The sequence below is a fragment of the Vanrija albida genome (assembly GCF_041260175.1).
Source record: "Vanrija albida strain AlHP1 chromosome Unknown contig_2, whole genome shotgun sequence".
Classification (NCBI taxonomy): Eukaryota; Fungi; Basidiomycota; class Tremellomycetes; order Trichosporonales; family Trichosporonaceae; genus Vanrija; species Vanrija albida.
In genome coordinates, this window is record NW_027191421.1 from 2,213,469 (window position 1) to 2,231,402 (window position 17,934).

The window sequence follows — 17,934 nt, forward strand, 5'->3', positions numbered from 1 at the left end:
CCTCACCCCGCGCCGCCCCGCCCCACACCGCCCCGCACGCGCGTGCGCCACCACCACTGACTTGAGCGCCGCTGCAACCGCGGCGTCGCGGCGTCGCGTCGTGTTGGGTTGGCGCCGCCTGCAACCCAGCCATCGAGAACAACTCGCTTCCGCACCGCAGGCACGCACACTGCACACACGGCACACACCCGCCCCCCTCCGTCCCCAGTGACAACTTGTCCTCTCAACTGCTCCTCCTCGACAACTTTGACCGACGCGGACACTACCCACAATGGGCACCGTCCCCTCGCCGCCCCTCGTGCGGCACCCGCAGCCTTCCCCCTCCGACTCGACGGCGTCAGTCCCCACCCCGCCGCTCGCAGATGCCGCCCCCAACCGCCCGCCCGGTGGCGCAGCCTTCCTCCACCGTCTTCACACTGACCCAAAGGTAAACCATGTCAACCTCCCAGGCCCAGAAGAAGACAAGGAGCGCAGAGCTCCTCCCCCACAGCCCATCAAGCTGCCCTCGGTGCCCCCCGCCCCCGGCTGGTCGTCATTCACCGATCCCGAACGTTACTCCACCGGCAGCTGCGGCTCGACCTCGATGCGCCCGCCCTACATCTCGTCGGCACCCCTCTCGCCGCTGTCCCGCCCGCCAATGACCGCACCGTCGGCAGCGAGCGTTCCCACCTCTCCGATGGCCGTGCCTGGTCGCCGCGTTACCTCACGCGGCCGCCCCAAAACAGCTCCGAGTCAGTCGGCGTCGGCGTCCATGTCGGGAGAATCGCGACGAATCTCTCCTGGCTCCCCGAGCCCGCAAGACTCGGACGGCTTGGACGGCTTCCAGGCGTTGGCCAGCGTTGCGGGCCCGTCGCGCTCCAACTTCAACCGTGAGCGCGCGGGCTCGTTTACCTCGGCGACACATACGCGCAACGACATCAGCGGTGATACCGAATCAGAGCGTCTCCGTCGCATCAACTGGGAGGCGTTTGGCAATACATATGCCGCTGGCCGCTTCGACCCCGTCAGGATACCCAACATTCCAGAGCCAAACGATTCGTTGACCTCCAACCCGGTTACGCAGCAGTCGAGCGCACCATTGTCCAGCGCCCCGTCCTTGCCAGTGTCCCGTCCAACGTCCACAGACAGCTTGAAGCAGTCGAGCCGCCCTCCTTACAAGTCGGCTCCACCGTCCGCGGCAACGGATGGCTCGTCGACGTCACCTGCCTCCAGGAATCCCTCGCCACTGACAGACCGCCCCCCTGTGCCAGGCCCCGTCGTTCCCCTCGGCGTTCCACAGCCATCACAGCCCCTGTCAATGGCAGCCGCCATGGCTGGGAGACAAAAGGCAAAGGAGCTTGAGAACCTGCCGACGCGGCGACCAGATCCGGAGAAGCTCGACTTCCCAGCCTATTCGGTGGCAGCCGCGACAGTTCGTATGGCATCATCGACTGTTGGAGAAGCAATGTTCTCGCCATTGTCAGCGCCCAGCCCGGAACGAGAACTCGTCGACCCTCTTGCGTCCTTTGTTGGCACACCGCCCATCGCTTCGACAAGCGACAGCCCCAATGGCTCAATGCAGGGATTCCCCATCAGCCGCAGCCTGTCGCACGCGGCTAGCGGGTCCGGATCGAGCTTGCTCAACGACATGTCACAATACGAGGCAAGCCCCTTCCCTACGCCTTTCAACGATGGGCCCTCCCGGTTAAGCTTTGATCTTGCCCGGGGCACAAAACCGCGCGTGCAGAGCAGGCTGGGAAATGGTGTGGTCGACTCTGCAGACGACTACTTCAGCTCTGTGCCGGCCCGCCGTTCGACCGGTGTGACCCCAGTGCACTCGGATCCTGGTGAGAACCTCATCCCGACAGTCGTCCACCCCAGCGAGCTCGGAGCTTTCTACTACGAGTACGGCTTCCTGCCTGCCTTGGAGCCTCCAAACGAGAAGGAGCGCCTCAAGGCACTGTACTCGTACAACATCTGGCACTCACCAGGCGACCCCAACTTTGACCGTATCGTTCACATGGCCAAGCTGGTGTTCAACACGCGACTTGTTCTCCTCAACTTTATCGACTCTGATACGCAGTGGCTCAAGTCGCAGACAGCTTTTGCACGCCCCGAGAGAGCAAGAAACCAGACAATGTCGGCGCATGCGATTCTCAACAACAGCCCAGAGCCGTTTGTCGTTCTTGATACCGACGCCGACTGGCGATTTGTCAACAACCCGCATGTGCTGGAAGTGCCGCATGTGCGGTTCTACGCTGGAGCGCCGCTGCGCACCCCGGACGGCTACAACCTCGGCACGCTCTGTATCCTGGACGACAAGCCGCGCAAGGAGTTCACCCCGCGGTCACGGCACATTCTCAAAGAGTTTGCCGCTGTCGTCATGCGCGAGATGGAGCTCTGGAGGGACAAGGTAGGTGACATTGGTGCCACATCCGCTAACATTAAGCTCCAACTGGCCACCCGAGACAAGATCCAGACATCCATGGAGAAGTTTACCCGCGAATGCCTCGAGATCGACGACAAGTTTGTGGGAGCAAACTTCGAAGCTGCAAGCCGCATGGATCTGGTCTACAGCCGTGCTGCCAAACTCGTCCGCACAACCCTCGAGCTCGATGGGTGCACCATTCTTGACATCAGCCAGCTCGAGCGCATCACTATCTCGGCAGGCGGCGATCAGAAAAAGGTCATCTACCGTGCCAACCCTTACTTAGCCGGGAACGATTCATCCGTGCTGGAACAAGCCGAGACATTTGGGCCGATCAACGCATTCCCAGTGCTCGCCTCGACGCCATCGACGCCTCCCACGCGCCCCCTGACCGCGTTTGAGCATGAGAGGCTGTCCGAGTTCTTGTGCAACAACCGCGAGGGCAAGATCTTTGAAAACGTTGTGCCATCGTGGATCCGGTACATGTTCTCGGCCTCGCTCAAGTACGCCATGGTGGTCCCGGTGTTCGGCATGGACCAACAGCCGTTCGCGCTTATTTGCGCCTACACCCTGGACAAGGGCAAGCAGTTCCTCGAAGGATACGAGCTCCAATTCCTCCGCGCCATTGGCGTCATCATCTTATCGGCTGTCCTCCGGCGCCGCATGGTCCTGGCCGACCGTTCCAAGAGCGTTCTCATCTCATCGGTCAGCCACGAATTACGAACGCCGCTGCACGGTATTCTCGCCGCAGCAGAGTTGCTCAAAGACACGCCCCTCGACCACGACCAGCAAGCCTACTTGGCCACTGTGGCTACCTGCGGCATGCAGCTCATCGAAACGGTCAACCACGTGCTCGACTTTACAAAGCTCTCTGGCACAACGAAGAATGGCGCAACGACCCGACAGATCAAGTTTACGACCGTCAATCTTGCCGAGGTCATTGAACAGACTGTGGAAAGCTGTTGGATGGGCCAGCGTGCGCGAGCGATGCAGGTTGGCGATGCGGACCTCGGCAGTTTCTATGCGCCGCCGCCACTCTCCCTACTACCGTACGACCAACGCCTCAACATCAGCCGCCACCTCTCGGGAGTCGAAACTGTCATCGACATTTCCCTGCGGGCCAAGGGCTGGAACGTGGTGTGCGAGTCTGGTGGCCTGCGAAGAATCCTCATGAATCTTTACGGCAACTCGCTCAAGTTTACAAGGGAAGGCTATGTCCAGGTCATTCTGAGGGAAGGACCACACACACCTGGCGCCAAGCGGTTCCCGGTCGAGCTTTCCGTGGTCGACACTGGCAAGGGCATCGGCAAGGACTTCCTCAAGGACCAGCTGTTCCATCCGTTCTCCCAGGAGAACCCCCTCCAGCCTGGTACCGGCTTGGGCCTCTCCATCGTCAACAGCATTGTGCGCTCTGACGCTGTGAACGGCGACCTCGAGGTGTGGTCCGCCGAAGGCGTCGGCACCCAGATCCGTGTGACCTTTGATGTCGAGCTTGCCGAGGAGGTGGAGAACGGAGACCATGTCAACCGCATCGCCGATTTGTTTGGTTCTGGCTACAAGATGGCGTTCTCAGGCTACGACCCCCGCCACACCGGCCATCAACTCAACATCGAGGTGCTTGGAAACTATGCGGCCAATCGCGGATTCGAGATCATTACCGACGCCAGCCTTGCCGACATCGTCTTTGTCAACGACTCGTCTGGTGTCACAAACGATCTCAAGGCGTTCAGTCGCGAACCAGGCAACGACCACCACGACACGTACACGCGTACAATGCCCAAGCCTGTCGGCCCTACTGCCTTCATTGCAGAGCTCGACAAGGCAGTCAAGTGGCTCGAGAGCCACCGCGATCTCAAGTCGGTGTCTGGAACAATGGAGACACTCAGACTCCACTCGTCGGGCTCGGAGAATGGACTGCCGACTCGTCGCCCAACTCCGCCGCACCGCGAGATGTCAAGCGACAGCACAATGTCCACGGACACTGTCATGAACGGCGTCTCCCACCGACGGCGCTCATCAAGCTACATTCATCGCCGACGTTCTGATGACAGCCGTGACAGGGCGAGCGCCGAGCGCCCGAGTCTGGCTCCCCGTGGCATGTCTTACAATGGCAACAGCGACAGCCCGACCCCGGAAGAAGAGCCACCATTGTCATCATCACCCTCGTCGCCTACATCCACCTTGTCGACCATCTCACTTGCCGACGGCGGAGCGATGCTCAAAGCGGCGACCATCCCCGCCGACGTGGTCATCAACCGCCGCACTCGCGCCGCGCGTGTGATGGTCGTGGAGGACAATGCCATCAACCGGCGTGTCCTCGCTGCCTTCCTCAAGAAACACGGTTTCGAGTATGCCGAGGCGATCAATGGCGCTGCTGGCGTGGACCTGTTTGAAAAGACGCCTCCTAGCCATTGGGAGTGAGTTGGCAAGCTGTTGCCGTGCTAACGTCCACAGCGTCGTCCTGATGGACATCACCATGCCCGTGATGAACGGGTACGAGGCCACCCAGCAGATCCGCCGCATCGAATCGGCGCGTCGGCACGCCAAACCGTCGCGATCCCCGTCTCACCGTACCAAAATCTTTGCACTGACTGGCCTGGCGACGTCCGACGACAAGCGTCAGGCGTTTGCCAGCGGCGTTGATGGATAGTGAGTTGATGTGTCCGGACGCAGGGAGCGTTGCTGACCCAGTACAGTCTAGTAAAACCTGTATCTCTTGCAAGTCTCGACCTCATCTTTAAAAGTGAGCAGAGCAGGTGGAGGGAGCGCTGCTGACTATTGCAGAGATCGGCTTCTAGGCTGTCCTCTGTAGTTACTCTGGCCGGCCGACGGCCGGCCGCAACGACCATGTCTGTGCTGCCAACCTGTATCCTAATCTCTCTGTAATAGCACGTGGTTTGATGCATACACAAGATTATGCCGAGTACTGGGTGCGGGTTGGGGTGCGGGTGCTGGGCTCATGCTCTCCAAGTGACGTTGACGGCGTCGGTGCGGAACCTGGGGTCGTCAGCTTAGCTTCTCCGCCCTTGATCGCCGAGCCCAACTCACCTCTGGGTCACGCTCGTCTTCTCGAGCGGGGTGACCTGGCCCATGCGGTAGGCGAGCAGGCCAGCCTGGGCAATCATAATGCCGTTGTCGATGCAGAAGCTCTCGTCTGTGGCGAAGACGCGGCCCCCGCGCTCGGCGGCCATGATGCCCATCATGCCCTGCAGGCGCTCGTTACACCCGACCCCTCCGACAATGAGCACGTCGGACGCGCCGACGTGCGCCATGGCGCGCTCGGTGATCTCGACGAGCATGGCAAACGTCGTCTCCTGCAGCGAGAAGCACAGGTCGTGCGGCGTGATGACGTCGGCGTCGGGCGCCAGCCCCTCGAGCTGCTCCCACGAGCGGTAGCGCTTGTCCTGCGTGTACGCCTCGACGGCCGTCAGGATGCCAGCCAGCGTCACGTCCATGCCCTTCGTGCCGTAGGGGAGGGGCATGAGGCGGGACCCCCTGGGGTCGTGTCAGCGCTGCTCTCTACCGGCCCTTGGGCCTACTCACTTCTTCGCCTCCTGCTCGATATTGTACCCCGGGCTCGGGTCGTTGCGCAGCTGAATGACGCGCGCAAACCGGTCCAGGCAGTTGCCGATGGCAATGTCGAGCGTCTCGCCGAAGATGCGGTACCGCTGCTGGCTGTATGCGATGACCTGCGTGTTGCCGCCCGAGACGTACAGCACGATGGGGTTGGACGACGATGTGATGTGCCTGCCCATCTCAATGTCTACTGTCAGCGGGGCAGGAGGGGGCGACTTACGCCCGACGCAGTGGTTGACGCCGACGAGCGGGATATCGTATAGCAGCGAAAGCGTGCGCGAGACCAGCGCGCCGACCTGCAGCGGTGTGCCCATGCCGGGGCCTGGCGTCAGCTCTAGTAGGCGCAGGCACACACCCTTCGTAAAGGCAATCACGTCGAGGTCCTGCATCCGCACGCCGGCCTTCTTGACGGCCTCGCGCAGCACGCGCGTCACCCACTCGCGGTGGTGGCGCGCCGTCTCGCTCGGGAGGAAGCCCTCGCCCGGCGGCGTGATGTACGTGTGCCGTACGTTCGAGAGCACCGTCACCAGCGTCGCCGAGTTGCTCGGCGAGGGCGAGTGCGAGATGACGCCCGCGCCGAGCTTGTTGGCCGAGCCCTCGATGCCGAGGCAGAGCAGGCGCCGCGCTGGGCGTCAGCGGGTGGGGGGACGGGCCGCTTACTTGGCTTTGTCAGCGGCGAGACCTTTGGCCGTGGTCGTGAGCTTGAGGCGGTGGTCATTGTGGGTTTGTGGTGAGTGTGAGGAGGCGAGAGTCAGAGTTGTCAGCGCGTGCGTGCAGTGGCAATTTCCTGCCGGTGGCCTGGTGGAGGTCAAAGTTGAGCACCAACTCGGCCACCACCAACGTGCAAGTCGAATGGCCCGAAATTCGGCCCCACAACACGCGACGAGCAAAACACGTTGGCGAGAGCGACGAGCAGTAGACGGCATACAGGCGGTATGCATACAGGCAAAGACGCGCGCGGCATGCACGACGACACGCTGTAGACACGCCGGCACGAGCCCGACTAATGCATATGCGTGACGCTGGCCGAGTGGGGCAGCAGTGGATTGGACTGGCCTAGGCACCGTGCCAGACGTCACCAACCAACTCCATCGCACCTTTTCTCGTTGGCCGGCCGCGTCTCGACCTGTTCACTCCTCTCTACACACTGCACTACACACCGACGGCACACCGGCACACCACAATGCTCTGGGACGCATTGTTTGACCGCGTGTCCGAGCTGGCCGGCGCACCGCCCGACCAGTGCAAGGTACGCTACGCTCTGCCGGCCCCCATCGACCACGACCTTGCCACTCACCTCGCAGCTCATCTTCTCCATGGTCATCGCGTTCCCCCTCGCGTCGATGTTCGTGCGCCTGCCCGCCTCGCGCCCCAACCTCGCCCACCTCTTCTCCCTCGTCGTCACCACCTTTTTCCTGTGGCCCTTCCTCGGCCTCGGGCGCGGCTACGCCCACCTGCTCGCGTCGAGCGTGCTCACGTACCTCGTCGTCGCGAGCGTGCGCAGCCGCCAGATGCCGTGGATCGTGTTTGTGTAAGTGGTTTTGAGCGGGGCGAGAGCGGCGCTGACTGCCCCCAGCCTCGCGATGGGCCACTTGACCGTCATGTAGGTCTGCTCGCTGGCCCCGCTCACCCCCAGCCATGTCTACCGCACCCTCAACGCGATCCCCACGAGCACCATCGAGATCTCGGGCTCGCAGATGGTCCTCGTCATGAAGCTCACGACGTTTGCGTGGAACGTCCATGACGGCCGGCAGAAGATCGAGGTGGGTGGCCGTGGAGACCGAGCTGATGGCCAGGACCTCGACGAGGGACAGAAGGCGACGCGCCTGACGCAGCTGCCTGGCCCGCTACCGTTCCTCGGATACTGGTGAGGAGGGAGCCGCTCGCACTCGCCCCGCTCGTGCACTCACGCCCAGCTTCTTCTTCCCCTCGGTCCTCGTCGGCCCGTCGTTCGACTACGCGACCTACAACGCCCTCATCACAAAGACCATCTACGACGCGCCCGTCCCCGACGCCGACCCGACCGTCACAAAGCGCTTCAAGGGCCGCACGCCCCACGGCCGCCGCCGCGTCGCGTACCTCCACCTCGTCATCGGCCTCGCCTTCCTCGCAGTCTACGCCATCCTCGGCGCCCGCGGCGCGTACCACCGCATCCTCGAGCCGACGTGGTACACGTGGACCCTGTCGACCCGGTTCGGCTTTGTGCAGTTTGCCGGCTTTGTCGCGCGTACAAAGTACTACGCCGTGTGGAGCCTGTCCGAGGGCGCGTGTATCCTCACGGGCATCGGCTTCAACGGCTACGACCCGAAGACGGGCCGCACGCTCTGGAACCGCGTGCGCAACATCAACATCCTGTCGATTGAGACGGCAGAGAGCTTCAAGGTCCTGTTTGACAGCTGGAACTGTCGCACCAATGTCTGGCTCCGCGACCAGGTCTACAAGCGCCTCACGCCAAAGGGCAAGAAGCCCGGCTCGGTACAGAGCATGGCTACGTTTGTGACCTCGGCCTTCTGGCACGGCGTTGACCCGGGTTACTACCGTGAGTAGGGTGGAGTGATTGCCACTGACCCCCAGTGGCTTTTGTCACCGCCGGTCTCCTCTCGTCGCTCGGCAGACAGCTCAGGCGCTACGTCCGCCCCTACTTCCTTCCCCTCGGCTCGGAGGGTGCGGCCAGGCCCAACTCGATGCCCCGCTGGCCGTTCCCCAACCTCGCCAAGCGCACGTACGACGTGGTCGGCTGGGTCATGGTGCAGATCAACCTCAACTACGTCGCGTCGGCCTTCCTCCTCCTCCGCTTCGACTACTGTATCACGGCCTGGTCCAGAATGTACTGGTACTCGCACATCATCATCGCCATTGCCATCGGCTTCTTCCAGTTCGGCGGCCGGCGTTTCCTGCGCAAGGGCATTCCTCCTCGCGTGCCCAAGTCGCGGGTCCCGCTCGAGGTGCCCGAGGTCACGCTGTCACCACCTTCGCCTATCGCACCGGAGGACGACGTGTCGGGAACCAACGCCACGCAGCTCGGCGAAGAGGACGACTCGAACGACGCCGACCTCGAGTGGGTCCGCCACGACCTCCAGTCGCAGACCAAGGCCGGCGTGCCTTTCGACGGCGGCCTCATTGACGACTTCCTCGAGGGCGTCGAGACGCCGCGGTCGGGCACCCCCAAGCCCAAGGATGATTAGGCCGCGGCCCGTCTTCCGTATCTAGACTCATACACCTATCTACTCCTAATGCTGCGCGCTGGCGCGCGTTTGGCCGTTATAGCTATGATGGATGAGAACGAACAAGGGGGGGGGAGTAGCTGCATGGCATTGGCGTGGGTTATGGCAGGGCGGGTGTTGTTGCTGGACAGCACCTCTGCATGCGCTACAGCACCGACGCGGCTCAGTACTTCTTCAGCGTGCAGCAGCAGCGCTTTGCGCGCCACGAGCAGTCGGACCAGCTCATGTAGGTGAAGTATCGGCTCTGCTTGCGGCAGTACTGCTCGCACCCGCCCGACCAGTACCAGCTGCACCCGCTCTGGGCGTAGCACGGCTGCTGGCGGGTGTCGAGCGAGCTCGTGAGTTCGAGTCCGGCGCGGTCCTCGAGGGCGGCGGGGCTCGAGTCAGCGGGCGCGGCGAGCGCGCTGGCGGCGAGGAGGAGGGTGCCGAGGGCGAGCTTCATGGCGGTGGCGTGGTTGCGAGTTCGAGACGTGGTGGGGTGGTTATGTACTTGCTCTTATAGGGGTCACGGGTCACGAGCAATGCGGTGCGGTGGTCGATGCCCGCTGTGCCAAGAGCAACCTGCAGCAGGATTCTGCCACAGTCACATTGGGCCGGCTACGTCACAGCTCGTGCAGCCATGTGACTAGGCGCTGGTATCGACCAAAGTAACATGCCAAGTGACGACTTAGCAAGCTGCAAGTGCAGTGTGGCGGGGAGAGTGCGTGCAGTTGGCCGAGAGGACCCACTTGGCCGCGGCCGCCTGCCGTCAGACCTCGACTGGCTGTGGACCAACGGAGCCCGCATCGCCTGCCAACCCCCAACGCGCGTGATCTGACGACGCTACGTCGCACAATGCCCGAGGCGAGTGCCGTGCGTCTCGTATTGTGCGTACTTATCGGGAGTGTAGAACTCGAACCAGAGCGGGGTTGTTTCAGCTTCGAGCCACTCTGCGCACTCCGAGCGGCTTGCCACATGGAAAAGCGATGTGGCAGTTGGCAGTGGCACACGACTCGAGCATGAGCAATACAGCGCACAGCTGTCTTGTGACAGACGGCCTCTCCGGCTATGACTCGTGTCAGCACTTGCCACCGAGTCCACGACGACCGTCGGTTTGTTCAAGTGGCACAACTCGGAGTCGACAAACTCGCCGTCGAGATGCAAAATGTGGTGTCTGCCTCGGGGGAACAATGGGGGCGTCGTTCGAGAAGAAAAGGGCAGCGCCGAGATGGAAGAATAGAACCAGCCCGAGGCCAGGAAATGACAATGGCGCCCGAGAAGAAGAATAGCGAAGCCCGCCCCCCGACGCTTCGCCAGAACAAAAGAGTCCCCCCCTCCTGGCGGGTACAAAGCCCGTGCGCGTCCCCTTCCTCGACCCCCCCCCCCATCTCCCGCCCCCCCCCCCCCCCCCCTCCCCACCATGCCAATCGACGCCGAAGCCTACCCGCACGTCATCGACGCCATCCTGCAGTTCGCGGACGCAAGCGTCCTCCTGCGTTTCCGCGCCACCTGCCGGGAACTGCACGCGCGCGTCGACGCGCTCTTCCTCACACACGTTGAGATCGGGGACGAGCACCGGCGCGACCGCGACGGCATGCGCGAGTCCGCCGCCCCAGAGCTCGGGTCCAAGACCTTAGGGCGGATCCCGATGCTGCCCATTCCCCCCACCCCGAACCGGGACGCCGACCCGGTCGCCCACTACGCGAGCCACTACAGTACTGGGCGCGGGAGGCGCGCCTCTGCCACATCACGACCGTCGACGCCCACGTCACCGAGTACGTCGACGAGGTTGACGACTGGCAGGCCAAGCGGCTCCCGTTTGCCCGCGCCGCCTCCGCCTTTGCCGGGGTCACCACCGTGCGCGTACATGACCAGAGGGACACTTTCGGCTCCGAGTCCGTCGTCGACCCGACGCCGGGGCAGCCGCACACGCTCGTCATTTTCCAGTCCGAGTCCCAGATGGGCGACAGGTACGGGCGCATGGACGTCAAGTTCTGGGGCTGTGTCGACATGACGCGCTTGAACAAGGTCACCAAGCGCGTGCCCAGGAGGGAGCGTGGGCCCTTGTACGAGAGCACGCTGGCCTGGGCCATCACGCTGCCGGCTGCCTGTTGGCCGAGGGAGGCCGTCGTGATCTTCGTGCAGGACCGCACCAGGCGCCGAGTGCCCGGTCGCAACAGGTGGAGCGAGTACGCCTTCCGCATTGCGCGCCACGTCGCGAAGGCTCTCGCTAGGGAGAGGCAGCACAACTTTCCCAAGCACGTGCCCCGCCCGCCTTGGACCGTGGTCGACCTCGACGCCGCGGGCGACATCAGCGCGGCTGACGCCCTCGAGCGCGTCTGGGACGCCGTGCGCACCTGCACCGACCTGGGCGTCCCCCTCACCGCCGAGCTCGAGCACGAGCTCCGGCCCCGGGTTTCACTGCTCACGCGCGACCAGTACGGCGCGATCGTTGGCCCCGCGCAGCTTAGCCTCGAGAGCGAGGAGTAGTCTACTATGCAGCTCCATGCCGTCTATATCTACTGTGTCTGCAGGTACGCCTTGAGCTTCTCGAGCGCGCGGTACCTGTGCGAGATCTTGTTCTTGTCCTCTGGCTTCATCTCGGCGTACGTGAGCCCGTTGCTCTCGACGGGCTGGAACGTCGGGTCCCACCCGAAGCCGGGCCCGCCGCGCGCCGGGACAATGTTGCCCTCTGTCCGGCCCTCGAAGAGGACGGGCTCGGCGCCAGGCCCGGCAGAGTAGGCGAAGGTGCACAGCGCCGTCGCCTTGGTGTTGCCGAAGCCGACGAGGAGCTTGTTGAGGCCTGCGGGGTCAGTCTAGCCCGGGGCAGCGGACGCACCGTCGTGCCCGACGGCGCCCATAAAGTCCTTGATGTAGGGTCCGGGCAGGCCGTTGAGCGCGTCAAAGCACAGCGCCGTGTCCTCGGTGACGCAGGGCCCGCCGATCTTCTCGGCCGCAGCCTTGACCTTGGCGATGGCGACCTCCTGCGTCGTGCCCTGCAGCTCGGGGACTGGGGTCAGCGGTGGAGGCGGTTGCACTCACCGTCCACAGACTGCGAGGTGCAGGTAACGCCGCTGTCGCCCGCCTGCAGGATCTGCTGGACCTCGCGCAGCTTGTTGGCGTTGCCCGTGACGAAGACTGGGGTCAGCGCGGCGCAGCCGAGGGGGCGGGCTTACCGAAGGACTTGCTCATTGTGTCGTTGTGCAAGAGGATATCAGGAGGGGAAGTAGGTCTTATCGTCGCGTCGAGCTTCGGACAGTGGCCGCGCGAGTCAAAATACTGGCACGTGGAAACGTCTGACGTCAGGGGAGGGTGGGGGAGTGAGAAAAATACAAAAATTGAAGTCTCCTTCAACGGTTGTAGGCCACGACGGGGATCGAACCCGCAATCTCATGATTTACAATTTGAATCGTAGTCATACGCCTTGCCATTGGGCCACGCGACCGATGTTTTTGGGGTAGTCTGGTTGTATATGAGCGTGCGTCAGGCGAGGACAGATTGCGGCGACGAGCCTGTTGCTGCACCTGCTCTCACCCCTGTCCACCCATGTTCTCTCGGCTTCAGTTCTCCTGGCGCCTCCCCATAGCCACCCGGTGAGGATGCGCTGGCGCGAGGCCGAGCGCGATATGCCCCACTGCAAATCTCAACAGATTAACAGTCAAATCTCTCTGAAGCCTGCTCATCGTGCTCGTATCCAGCGCGAAGCGAACACCCGCCGTAGGCAGGAAGCAGCTGCAGAGAGGATTGACTCTTAATCTGATGGGACTTGAAGCGTGGGAAAGAGTACCGGTGGGCTGTAGAGCTCCCACATTGCGGTGGGAGTTGGTGTGAGAGCCCTCTTGGCCCTCTCTTATCGAGTGGATTGAACACCTGCCCAGCCGGGCCAACTCCGTAAAAAACGGGCGGCGAGCAACGAGTATGCATCGGTGATGACTGAGCCCACTCGCCGAGGCCGTTATCTCCGCGCCGCCCGACATCCCCGCGCGCGCGGCGCACTGCCGCCCACTGGCAAGCGCGCCCTCCACACCACCCAAGCGAAGGCCGCCTCCACTTGAGATTTTGAACCGAGCCTCCTCGAGCCGCCCACACGGCGTCCCCGGCGGGCTTGGGTTTACGGGCTTGCACACACAGCTACATACGGTGCTGGGCTTGCGGGCTCGGCGAGCGTGCTACTCCTCCTCCACCTGTACGCTCTCGTCGAAGCCTGGTCGCGACAAAAACTGACCAAGAGTGGGTGGAGGGAGGCTTTACCCTTGACGTCATTTTTTCGCCCGCCACTGATGTCGGTGTGATCGATCCGACGAACGTTGCAGACCCCGTCGGATATCTAGCTCCTTCTACGGCCACTGCTCGGCGCTTCTCACGACAGCGGCGACCTGGACAGACTGAAAGTCTTCATCGTCATTCCCTCGACATATAAAGGTCAGCGAGCAGACGACATCCTCGACAACAGCCACCCCTCCTCGAGTCCCACCGCACATCGCCACTCGCCACTGAGCAACAACACCTGTCGCCACTCGCCCTCCCCCCAACCGCCATGTCCACCAAGCACATTGTCCACGTCGTGACCAACGAGTCGCACTACGCCGACCCGAACGAGGCCACCGGCCTGTGGCTCGGCGAGCTGTCTGAGGCGTACCACGAGTTCGAGGCCAGGGGCTACAAGCAGACGCTCGTCTCGCCCAAGGGCGGCAAGGTGCCCCTCGAGCCGCGCTCGCTCGGGTGGATGGTCCTCGACAAGACCGCCAAGGCGTGGCAGGCCGACCCGGCCAAGATGGCGCTGCTCGAGAACACCAAGGCGCCGGCCGACATCGACCCGACCACCGTCGACGCCATCTACTACACTGGCGGCCACGCCGTCATGTACGACTTTACCGACTCGGAGCCGCTGCACAAGCTCACGGCCGACATCTGGGCCAACGGCGGCGTCGTCTCGTCCGTGTGCCACGGCTACTGCGGCCTCCTCAACATCAAGCTCGCCGACGGGTCATACCTCATCGCCGGCAAGAACCTGACCGGCTTCTCGTGGAACGAGGAGATCATCGCCGGCGTCTCGTCCAAGGTGCCGTACAATGCCGAGGAGCTCGCCAGGAAGAACGGCGGCCTGTACTCGAAGAACTGGATCCCCTTCACCTCGCGCGCCGTCGTCGATGGCAAGCTCGTCACGGGGCAGAACCCCCAGTCGGCGGCCGCGACGGCAAAGAAGGTCATCCAGGTGCTTGAGGGCTCAGCTTAGATATCTGTGTTTGTATCAAAAGTACATGTATAGTCTTGTTGCCATCGAGCGTGGAGACCTGGCTCGGGCCGAGATTGCGGAGCTGTCTCTCGGCGAGGCATGTGTCGCTCCTCCACCTCGGAACATGTCCTTGTCTATCTCCACCTGCTCGGGAACGGGCCGCGCCGACCAGAATGTTTACAAACAGATTCATGTGAGCATCTGCTGCCCTAGACAGGTACGATCAGTCACGAGCCGGCCATGAGCGACGCGACGGTGGAGGGGGGGGGGGGGGTTCCGGTTGCCCGGTCCGTCCAGTGTGGCCATGTGGAGTATGTCGCATCGGAGGTTTGGCACCGATACTACTGACCGACGATGGCCCGGTGTCGCTCGCTGCATGCACCATGTCGGACTGGCGGTCCAGCATCCGAACTGAGCCCAACGTGCAGCAATCCCAAATTGCACTCGGACCCCCGCCGGGGTGGACGTTCGGTGGGCCGCCGAGTGGCGGCCGGCGTGGCTGACGTGGGGGAGGCTCGCTTCGGCGCCCCCCGAGCCTCACCCGCTATTTCTCCACCTCCACACACACCATGCTCTCTACTCTCCCCGCTTGTCTGCTCGAGACGAGGAGCGTTTCCTGCAAACGAGCAGGTGCACAGAGGCCAAGCAGCCCGGCTCCCCGGGCTTGGCGCATGTGGGGCAGGGCCGGCAGCCCCTTACATCGGTCGTAGTCCGGCTCACGTGCGCTTGTCCTTGCTGCAGACGTCATGCCGTCGGCTCTGTTGACGACGACGGCCTGCGTCTACTCCACCCACCACCCCCCGCCCCCACCCCCCTCCCCCTCCCTCGTTTGCATTCATACATCCCTGCTGATCCCTGCTGCCTGCGCACGACAAATACCAAAAACGTCGTAGGAATACCAAACTCGAGACCGCCGACGAGCAAGCCTCCTCGACCTCATCCCTGTAAACTCTGTAAGTGACGCCGAGGTCCGACACCACCTAGACCTTGTTATACCTCGCCTCGACTTTTGGACAGTCTTGCTCTGCTCCACTTGTCCACTCCTCACCTCACCATCCACAATGGCGAACCCTCTGTTGACGCAGCCGGCAGAAGACCCCATCAAGCGAGGACCGTCCCCCAAGCCAAAGACTCATCCCGCAATGGAAGGCCCCGAGCTCTACGACCAGGCCGGCGTCCCGATCCTGGGCATCCAGGTGGGTGGGAGCGACGAGCAGAGGCGGGGTGGTGCTGACACGACGTAGGACTATGCCCTCATTGGTAACTTGCGCGTGAGTAGCGTGGCGGGGCGTGAGATGGGCGCTGACCCTTCTAGACCGCCGCGTGCGTGAGCTTGGCCGGCTCGATCGAGTCCATGTGCATCCCGTACTTTGACTCGCCGAGTGTCTTTGCCCGTATTGTCGACGCTGACAAGGGCGGCCACTTCTCCATCACCCCGTGAGTCGAGCTGAGAATGGCTGCTAGAGATCCAGCTGACACCAACAGTACCACCACCTTCAAGCCCAAGCAGGTCTACCGCCCCAACTCGAACGTCCTCGTAACCAAGTTCCTGTCCGAGGACTCGGTTGGCTCGGTGACCGACCTCCTCGTGCCCAAGGGCGCCAACGACACGGGCGCGCAGACCCGCGCCCCTCTGCCCTGGCTCATCCGCAAGGTCGAGAGCTTGCACGGCAAGGTCCACTTCCGCATGGAGTGCGCCCCGGCCTTCAACTACTGCCGTGACAAGCACAGCGCCGAGGTGAGTGGATGGTCGCTGAGATGACTGGCGCCGTGGCTGACGCTCCAGCTCGTTCACGACGACTCGGCCGCCACGGCCTGCACCCACAACGTCAAGGGCCTGTTCAAGTCGCCCGACCTCAACATCGACCTGCGCTACCTCTGCGCCTCCGAGGACCCCGAGGTCGACGAGCCCCACATCTCGCTCAAGGTCGAGCAGCTCAAGAACCGCAACCTCCTCGGCGACGCCATTGTCTCCGAGTTTGAGCTCGAGGAGGGCCAGGTGGTCTACTTTGTGCTTCGCCAGGTCGAGACCGAGGACGATGATGCCAACGGAAACGAGGCGCACAAGCTGCGTGCCGACATGCTCGGCATCCCCATCGACGAGATTCGCGCCGCTGCCCACCTCCTCCGCCCTGCCCACAACCCCATTGTCAGCAAGCAGCTGCTCGACAACCTCATGCGCGACACGCTCAAGTACTGGTACCACTGGATCAGCAGGAGCACGTACCGCGGCCGCTGGCGCGAGGCGATCCACCGCTCGGCGCTTACCCTCAAGATGCTCGTCTTTGAGGAGACTGGTGCCATTGTCGCCGCGCCGACGTTCTCGCTGCCGGAGTACATTGGCGGCACGCGTAACTGGGACTACCGGTTCACGTGGGTGCGCGACACGAGTTTCACCATCTATGCCCTCATCCGCTTGGGCTTCACTGAGGAGGCGAATGCCTACGTCAAGTTCATCCTCGACCGCATCAAGGACCGCAACTCGGACGGCTCGCTCCAGATTGTGTACACGATCCACGGCGGCAAGGACCTGCCCGAGGTCGAGCTCACGCACCTCGAGGGCCACAAGAACTCGAAGCCCGTGCGTATCGGCAACGGCGCGGTCGACCACCTCCAGCTCGACATCTACGGCGAGCTCATGGACTGCATCTACCTGGCGCAGAAGTACAGCGCGCCGCTGAGCTGGGACAGCTGGGTGGCTGTTCGCACTGTGGTCGACTACGTCGTGACCATGGTCAACCACCCCGACCTGTCGATCTGGGAGCCGCGCGGCGAGCACAAGAACTACACCTACTCCAAGGTGATGATGTGGGTGGCGCTCGACCGTGGCCTGCGCCTGGCCGAGAAGCGCTGCCTGCCGTGCCCGAACCGCAACAAGTGGCTCGAGACGCGCGACACGCTGTATACCAACATTCAGGCGAACGCGTGGAACCCGGTGGGCCGGTTCTTCGGGCAGAGCTACGAGGAGAAGGACGTTCTCGACTCGGCCGTGCTCATCATGCCGCTCGTCTTCTTCATCTCGGCTGCCGACCCGCGGTTCACGTCGACGCTCGACCGCATCCTGCGTACGCCCAACAAGGGTGGCCTGACGATCAACTCGAGCATCTTCCGGTACGATGTGAGCAAGACGGACGACGGTGTGGGCGGCGAGGAGGGCGCGTTCTCGCTCTGCACGCTGTGGGGTATCGAGGCGCTCACCCGCGCGGGCGTGTACAACAAGCACTACCTCGAGCGCGCCGTCGTCATGTTCGAGGACTTTATGCGCTTTGGCAACCACGTCGACCTGTACTCTGAGGAGATTAGCAGCGGCGGCGAGGGGCTGGGCAACACGCCGCAGGCCTTCTCGCACGTCACGCTCATTTCGGCCGCGTTCAACCTGGACCGTGCGCTGGGCTCGCGTGTGTAGAGTAAGATAAGAAGTAGAATGTACAATACGCCATGCAAGCAGTTGTGTCAAGGCGTCGGCGTCGTCTCGAGCTCAAACTGGCCCGGCTCACATCTGGCAGCATACT

The 17,934-nt window shown here is 63.1% G+C and overlaps 8 protein-coding genes and 1 non-coding gene across 9 annotated transcripts; 5 read left to right on the forward strand and 4 right to left on the reverse strand.

Annotated features, from left to right (window-relative positions):
* Positions 1–271: 271 nt before the first annotated feature.
* On the forward strand, positions 272–5,205 carry Q8F55_002519 (uncharacterized protein; the record flags this gene model as incomplete). The annotated part of the gene is made up of 4 exons (XM_069351115.1): positions 272–4,824; positions 4,862–5,056; positions 5,104–5,150; positions 5,192–5,205. 4 exons carry the CDS (start codon positions 272–274, stop codon positions 5,203–5,205), a joined length of 4,809 nt encoding a protein of 1,602 aa, XP_069211501.1.
* Positions 5,206–5,364: 159 nt separating this feature from the next.
* On the reverse strand, positions 5,365–6,924 carry KAE1 (putative tRNA threonylcarbamoyladenosine biosynthesis protein kae1; the record flags this gene model as incomplete). The annotated part of the gene is made up of 4 exons (XM_069351116.1): positions 5,365–5,404; positions 5,456–5,902; positions 5,951–6,608; positions 6,912–6,924. 4 exons carry the CDS (start codon positions 6,922–6,924, stop codon positions 5,365–5,367), a joined length of 1,158 nt encoding a protein of 385 aa, XP_069211502.1.
* A 242-nt stretch (positions 6,925–7,166) lies between these two features.
* Positions 7,167–9,168, forward strand: ale1 (Lysophospholipid acyltransferase; the record flags this gene model as incomplete). Its single annotated transcript, XM_069351117.1, has 7 exons — positions 7,167–7,232; positions 7,288–7,514; positions 7,560–7,586; positions 7,620–7,746; positions 7,780–7,850; positions 7,900–8,522; positions 8,558–9,168. The coding sequence occupies 7 exons, from the start codon at positions 7,167–7,169 to the stop codon at positions 9,166–9,168; spliced, it is 1,752 nt and encodes a 583-aa protein (XP_069211503.1).
* Positions 9,169–9,370: 202 nt separating this feature from the next.
* Q8F55_002522 (uncharacterized protein) lies at positions 9,371–9,649 on the reverse strand (the record flags this gene model as incomplete). The annotated part of the gene is made up of 1 exon (XM_069351118.1): positions 9,371–9,649. The coding sequence occupies one exon, from the start codon at positions 9,647–9,649 to the stop codon at positions 9,371–9,373; it is 279 nt and encodes a 92-aa protein (XP_069211504.1).
* A 957-nt stretch (positions 9,650–10,606) lies between these two features.
* Q8F55_002523 (uncharacterized protein) lies at positions 10,607–11,676 on the forward strand (the record flags this gene model as incomplete). The annotated part of the gene is made up of 2 exons (XM_069351119.1): positions 10,607–10,788; positions 10,824–11,676. 2 exons carry the CDS (start codon positions 10,607–10,609, stop codon positions 11,674–11,676), a joined length of 1,035 nt encoding a protein of 344 aa, XP_069211505.1.
* A 29-nt stretch (positions 11,677–11,705) lies between these two features.
* Positions 11,706–12,378, reverse strand: HAM1 (nucleoside triphosphate pyrophosphohydrolase ham1; the record flags this gene model as incomplete). The annotated part of the gene is made up of 4 exons (XM_069351120.1): positions 11,706–11,989; positions 12,026–12,196; positions 12,229–12,324; positions 12,363–12,378. 4 exons carry the CDS (start codon positions 12,376–12,378, stop codon positions 11,706–11,708), a joined length of 567 nt encoding a protein of 188 aa, XP_069211506.1.
* A 169-nt stretch (positions 12,379–12,547) lies between these two features.
* Positions 12,548–12,631, reverse strand: Q8F55_002525. The gene has a single exon. It is a non-coding gene; the product is annotated as a tRNA-Arg (tRNA).
* A 1,092-nt stretch (positions 12,632–13,723) lies between these two features.
* Q8F55_002526 (uncharacterized protein) lies at positions 13,724–14,422 on the forward strand (the record flags this gene model as incomplete). Its single annotated transcript, XM_069351121.1, has 1 exon — positions 13,724–14,422. One exon carries the CDS (start codon positions 13,724–13,726, stop codon positions 14,420–14,422), a length of 699 nt encoding a protein of 232 aa, XP_069211507.1.
* A 1,061-nt stretch (positions 14,423–15,483) lies between these two features.
* On the forward strand, positions 15,484–17,828 carry Q8F55_002527 (uncharacterized protein; the record flags this gene model as incomplete). The annotated part of the gene is made up of 5 exons (XM_069351122.1): positions 15,484–15,618; positions 15,667–15,693; positions 15,738–15,859; positions 15,908–16,160; positions 16,209–17,828. The coding sequence occupies 5 exons, from the start codon at positions 15,484–15,486 to the stop codon at positions 17,826–17,828; spliced, it is 2,157 nt and encodes a 718-aa protein (XP_069211508.1).
* Positions 17,829–17,934: the final 106 nt, after the last annotated feature.